Raw genomic sequence first — 6,890 nt, 5'->3', positions numbered from 1 at the left:
ACTCCTGATTTTTGGCTCAGGTCATGATCTCGGGATTGTGGGACTGAGCCCCGCGCTGGGCTCTGCACTCAGCAGGGAGTCTGGTTGAGATTCTCTCTCCTTCTCCCTCTGCCCCTCCCCCTGCTCACTCTTTCCCTCTAAAAATAAATAAATCTTAAAAAAAAAAAAGTTCAAGATGCGGAACAATTGTTTTATTTATTTATTTTTTGGTTAAAACTTCAAGGTTGGGGCGCCTGGGTGGCTCAGTCAGCTGAAGCATCTGCCCTTGGCTCAAGTCAAGATCTCGGGGTCCCGGGATTGAGTTCCTCATCGGGCTCCCTGCTTCTCCTTCTCCCTCTGCCCCTTCCTCTCCCCGCCCCCCACTTCTGCTCTCTCTCTCTCTCTCAAATAAATAAATAAAATCTTTAAAAAAAATTCAAGCTCTACAGACAGAAAAAGATACCACACGACCTCACTTATATGGGGAATCTAAAAACAACTCCCCCCAACCAAAACCAACAAAAACCAAGCCCACGGGCACAGAGAACAGACCAGTGGTTGCCAGAGATGGGAGACCGGACAAAATGGGTCCAAGGGGGCAAAAGGTACCAATTTCCAGTTACAAAATGAAAAGTCCTGGGGAAGTAACTTACATCATGGAGACTACAGTGAAAACGTCATACTGCATATTTGAAAGTTAGGAGAGTGGACTTTGAAGTTTCTCATCACAAGAAAAAAAAACATTTATAGCTCTGTGCGGGGACAGATGTTCAGTGGATTACTGTGGTGGCCCTTTTGCAATATATACAAATACCGAATTATTGTATGTCGTCCACCTGAAACTAACGTAATAGTATAGGTCAATTATACCTCGATTTGGAAAATATCAATCAAAAGACCTTTAAGCTCTACCAAGTCAGCTTTCCCTTGATGCTCATAATTATTTAGAGAGAGAGAGAAAAAAACGGGCATTCCCAAGAATTTCCTCTCACAGAACTCCTTCCCGCCAACAGTCCGTATCCATCCTCCCGCCCAAAAAGGCACAGGACTGTCCAGATACTTTTCAGCATTTTTATTGTTTGACAGGCATTTACAACGTTCCATTCGTAGACCTAAAAACATAAAAATAGACCTTCTTTCAGCTTATAAAAGAAATATATAAGAACTTTTGACATAGACACGTCATGACCTTATGTACAAGAGACAATGGCACCCTCTCCAAGCACCTGACTTTCCAGCATTTTTCAGACGGAACTGTTGCACTGGGATTAGTAAGTGTGACTTTATCAGAAGCCTCTGCTTCACTTTTCCATCCGGACACAATCGAACTGGAGGTGATATGGAACAATGCAGTGGTACAAAGGGTATAGAAACCATTCTAGAGCTTTTTAAGAAAATCAGAAGATATAGCAAAAATTTAATAGAATAAAACTTTCAAAAGATCAAGCTCAAAGCCCTGGAAACCCAAAAAGGGGAGGGATATAGGGTGCAGAAGCGGGTAAAGCAAGCAGGGGCATAGGAGCATGATGTTCTGAACTCTCTATTGTCTGGAAATATAAAGTCGTAACTGATTTTTATAAAATATAATTCCTAAAGCTACTATAAAATTCAGGTCTTTAAAGTACCTACTGATGTGTCAAACACCAAATAGATATTTTCCCCAAAAAGAAAGTTTTCATATTATTTAAACCCTTCTTAGGAAGTGGACATTGTGAAACGGGAAGAAGGAAAAAAAAAAAAAGCTATAAACCGTTTAAAAAAAATCGAAAGTGCTTTAACTTGTTTTTGTTCTTCCTATTTGGAAATCTGTTTAGAATGTTAGCTCTTCAGCACGTTTACCCTGTTTCGCTGGCATGTAGAAAGTATGAAACACAAGGGATGTTTTTGAAGAGGCTGTCCTGTTAAGAGGTTTGGTATGGACCGTCAGGGAAGGGATAGGTAATCTATGGATGAAGATGCAACTTTGATGGGAAAACCAATGATCACCATGGCAACCCCTTGAGAAGGAGCCTCCCCTCCCCCGCCATGTGCAACAGACACGCACACGCCCATCGGGTGTCATGTTTAATCCAGCCAAACTCCCATCTCAGACAGAGAGTCAAACATTAAAAAAAAATAAAAAACGAACCAAAACCAAAACCAAACAAAGAAAACAAAAAGAAATCTTCTTCTTGGAAAAAAAGTTTCTCCTAAGCATCTTGTTGGCCTTTCGTATATAAATATAAATCACCATGCCTCACTCTCTCTGTAAAAGGTAAAATCCTCATTTTTTTTTTTTTTTAGACTCAGTTACACTAACACTGTAAAATTCTCATCTGTCTGTGCCCCTGCATCTCAGGTAAAATACAAAAAATAGTGTTTTTTTTTTTTCAAGTGATAAATTTGGATCTCCTCTCAAAGAGTTTGGCATCTTTACAATTCTATGCAAAACTAGAACTTCCGACACGGACATGGAGTAAGACCAGCCATAGACCAAAACAGAAGAGAGAGAGGAAAAAAAAAAAAAAAAAAACCAATGGCTCATCAAAACATACATCTCCACCATCTCCTCACACATTCTTAAAATACACAGATATTCTCAGACATTGAAGAGGGAAAGGAGTAAGAACACTGTTAGGCTGTACAGTTGCTTTGTGGCATTTTGTGTTTGAAGGTGGTTTCCCCAACTAAGAGATGGCTTCTGGACTGATTTCAGACAGAGTGACTTTTATTATTATTATTATTATTATTATTTTTGTGTGCACTAACCCTTCAACTAATCTGTTGTACATACTTTAAACTCCTGGGGGTCACTCGCTTTCCAGTGCTGTAGGATCTTTTTTCTTTTTTTTTTTTCAATTTTTTAATTCTTCCAGCCCTGATTAGTTGAGAAATAAATAAAAGCCCTTAGTAATATACAGAAGATAGGACTCGAGCTTATTTGGGATTCTGAACAATTCTTCCCGATGTCGTTAGAAATGACGAAGTTGGGTGGCTACATGGCTTCGGAAAAAAAGTCAGCCGCCAAGACCATGTGTGCAAGAGTGCGACCTAAGGGAACATTCTCCTCCTCGCGGGGACAGGAGGGGGACAGGAGGGGGGGCAGAGTGAGGGCAGGGCGGCGGGGGCGGGGTGCAGTATCTACACACACTCTCTAGCGGGGAGAGGGACCGTCAGATCTCTGTGTTCAGTTTCCTGGACGGGGCAAAGTCTTCACGCCTAACCCAAATGACTTCCTCACCCGGGCTCTCCAGGCCTCCATTGATGCCCGAGAGGGCGGCTTGCTTCTTGAGCTGCGTCATGCGGGACGCGTGACTATCCAGGGCTCTCCGGCCTCTCTCCCGCTGACTGATGGAGGCAGCCTGTAGCTGCTCCCGGAGCTCTGTGTCCACTGCGGCGCCCTTCACGGACTCGCAGAACTCATCATCGTCACTGAGGATGTCTGTCTCCTTGATGTCCTCCTGCTCTTCGTACTGAGCAAGATCAAACTGTTCCTCCACCCACCGGTCAGTGTCCCCGCCACCGGGGGGCTGCTGGGACTCTTTCTCCGGGCTGCTGGTAGAGACGGCATCAGAGTCAATGGTAAACCTGTTTCGAGCCAGGCGCCGCCTCCTTCTCCCAAGAGACTTGCTTGGGGCGGACACTGCACACACACACAAAAATATAAAAATCAAACCCCCACATGCTTTACATGCGATGACAATCCAGACAGGAAAGCAAAGAAAGGAAAAACTACATGGGATTTATTTAGTGCCTTGCTGTCGTTCGGGGCTTAAAGTCCAGATTTTACTCCACATGGATGTCTGGACTTGGAGGATGTTATAGCAACTGACCGAAGGGCAAAGGGGGGACGGACAGAGGGACACGGGGAGGGGTGTTGGTTATCGGGAAAAGGGGGTTCACCTCCCTCTGAAACAATCCACTTCTCTGTCCTGTGCTGCACCCAAGGAGACCACCGACCTTGGGATTAGTTAGTGCCCTCAACCCTGACACTGTCACATGGCACAGAGCTCTGGGGATCCCGAAGGGCTGTCCCAGGGACATTTAGCTGGAATGGGTCTTTAGTAAGGGTGGGGGATGCTTCTAGAGTTCCACTGTCTTGGTAGACACCACCACGATGTGCCAAGGAGGCAGAAGCACTGGGCCAAGCTATACTGCTTTCCGGGAAACCAAACGTACCATTTCTGGAGGATCTGCAGTTAGTTAAGGGCGTGGCGTCCCTCACACAGAGCCTAGGGCAGAGCTACTCTCGGACATACCAAGTCTCCAGTGGCCGCCCTGCCCTCGTTCTGCCGAAGCCCCACATCCACTGGGAAGCTACGCAAATGGGAGCTGTAGCCCCCGCTGACTACGTTCTGTGTATCACCGATTTCTCTCCTACAAAGCAATTAAAATATCGGTGCCTGAGTGGCATGAGAAATAAATAATATATGACACCCATGCCATTGATCCTCCAAGTGCTCTAGGAAGTGACTAACAAGAGAAAACAAATCTCAGAATTCATTCGTTCACCGTACTGCCTTCTGGGAAGCCAGAATTATTCTAGACAAACACACAAGACGCCACCCAGTCAGGCAAATGAACATTCTCACACACACACACACACACACACACACACACACACACACACACACACGTGCACGCGGGGAAATGCTGCCCCTCGCTAGTCAAGTGGCTACTGCGTGAGACCTGAGCAGGTGAAATGCAACGTGGGCTTTCCAATGGAGGGGGAGAGCCTAGACACCAATTAGGAGCAGCGTTCCTGAAACCTAAGCCCTCAAAACCACTAAACTGCTTCAGTGCTGCTTTAGAAGCGAGAGGACTATCCCCAGTGACTACCAAACACAGCAGGTCGCAGGCCAGTGAGTGGGCCATCCTCTGCCTCAGACCCCTGTGCTCCCATTATGGTTCCGAGGTGTTCTATAATCTTAAAATACAGAACAAATGGACATCCCTCTTAATCAAGGAGGGGAACCGAAAAAAGGTTTCCAGAAAAAAATGGAAAAAAGAAAAAAAACAACCCACCCACCGTGTCTCCTCCACTGGGAGGAAGCAGATGTCCTGGTTAGTTTTACCCCAACACCCTGTAGTGGAGACTGGCTCTCTCCAATCACCTCACTAGAACTACCTCAGTTCAAAACCGGGCTCTTGGAAATATTTGCCAATGACCTGCATGCTAAAGCATTTAGGGGTAAAATGTGTTGATGTCTGTATTTTTGAAATGTGTCAAAACTAACGATGAGTTGATGGAGGATAGATGGATAGATATGTGATAAGGAAAATACAGAAAAAGATCAATTATAAGAATAGATGGTAGGTTCTGTCAGTGCATCATTCTTTCAGCTGTTGTACTGTATCTGAAATTTTTCATAAGAAAATGTTGAAACAAAAAAAGTTTTTAATTGAGTTACTGGCAGACATACAGTACTTTCAGACTTGAGTACTGAGGCAGGATATTTGGCTTTACTCCCCTTTTCCAAAAGAACAGAGAAATAAACTACCTGGGTATTCATGACAATGCATAATGAAGCATGACTATTTATCCTTTATTAAAAGGATACGTAAGAGGCCAGCCAGCCTCCTGGGGCTCAGGGAGACAATCTCTGATTTGAGTATTCCCAGTGCATTGTTAAAACTGACAAGCTTAGTGCTAGCTGACCCCCCTCAAGCACCATCTTTAAAATTATCTAACGTGAAGATCCTGATGATAGTGAGGAATTTCAAAAGCAGAATAGCTGAAAATGAGCCATCGGGCAGAAAATCTTTCAATTAGCCAAAGCCAACAGGCTGACATGGAGGGTTTCTCTTGGTTTTCATGACAGCGTAAGGTGTGGGTTGGTTTTGTTTTCTTTCCAAATGGGTCTCAGCAGGAAAACTTCTGAGGTCCTACAGACTACAGTGGCTGAGGTTTCAAAGTAAATGCAGCTCTGAATTGAAGTCCCTTGAATAACAATCAAAACCTGGCCTATGACAGGTGGGTCATAAGCATCCCCTGGCAAGTAAAAGGATTAGGTGAGACAAGTCTCAGGAGAAATGCTCTGCTGTGAGCTTACAAAGGGATCCGCAAAGCTTTCTTAACATGAAGACTCCATGAGAAATTGTGGATACAGAGGTACGCAAGACTCTTAAGGTACCTTGGAGAACCCAACAGAACACTGGGGGTTCACTGCACCAGGTTTTCAATAAACACTTATCAACTGATTGGAGAATAGACTGAAGATAACTAACCCCCAACATTAGTCCAACTCAAGAGCTTAGAGAATGTAATATCCCATGTCAAGCTTTGTAGGCTATGTCTGCGAAAACCTCCAACCATTCCCAATTAATTTATCCATGCCTCTTCGCCACAATTGAAAATAGGCGGAAAGGTCATCGAGACAAAGGTCAGAACCTTTTGACAAATGCAAAGGAAGGCTCTTTTACTGGAATCTTCCCTGACAAATTCGGGGCTGCCTCTTAAGAAAGGAGTGATAAAAGTGTTAATATCTTGATGTCATTAATATATCTACATCATGAAAACATCCTTCTTCCTAGATATATTTTACTGCTGTTTATAGATGGTAGTATAGGTCTTCCTTCCTCCCTGCTCCACAGTGACAATTCTAGTCCTAAAAGACTATTTACTCTGGGACCATTTAAGCTCTACATTCGTCTTTACCAATAGCAGCTCAAGGCTTCCCCAAACTAACATTGAAGCTAAAAATAAAGTTGCAGGCGTAAGGCAAGGGTAAAAATCTGATGTGTCATCTGGTCCACCAAACATGGACTCCTTACTGAGAACAGGCATTGCTGCGTTTCCAGATTACAAGGCCACCATGTTCTCAGAATGGTGGGCCATGACCTTACTGAGACATGACACACTGCTTTTGGCTGGAATAGCTGGCTGGCATGCAAAGTAGCGACTCTCATTCCACAAGCAGGCTGGGAGAGCC

At 44.3% G+C, this 6,890-nt stretch overlaps 1 protein-coding gene across 6 annotated transcripts in view; it reads right to left on the bottom strand.

Annotated features, from left to right (window-relative positions):
- Nucleotides 1–1,036: 1,036 nt before the first annotated feature.
- The window catches only part of TIAM1 (TIAM Rac1 associated GEF 1), a 193,032-nt gene continuing 187,178 nt past the window's right edge, over nucleotides 1,037–6,890 (bottom strand). For all 6 annotated transcript variants that reach the window (XM_028114430.2, XM_028114412.2, XM_028114443.2 and 3 more), the window contains one exon: nucleotides 1,037–3,601. In XM_028114430.2, the coding sequence (XP_027970231.1) occupies nucleotides 3,132–3,601 (470 nt within the window). In that variant the 3' untranslated portion in view covers nucleotides 1,037–3,131. The remainder of the gene's footprint in view (nucleotides 3,602–6,890) is intronic.

The sequence above is a fragment of the Eumetopias jubatus genome, unplaced genomic scaffold (genome assembly GCF_037043125.1).
Source record: "Eumetopias jubatus isolate StellerSeaLion01/CBP00866 unplaced genomic scaffold, mEumJub1_p1.0 scaffold_1, whole genome shotgun sequence".
Lineage (NCBI taxonomy): Eukaryota > Metazoa > Chordata > Mammalia > Carnivora > Otariidae > Eumetopias > Eumetopias jubatus.
This window is presented reverse-complemented; position numbering and strand designations above follow the sequence as displayed.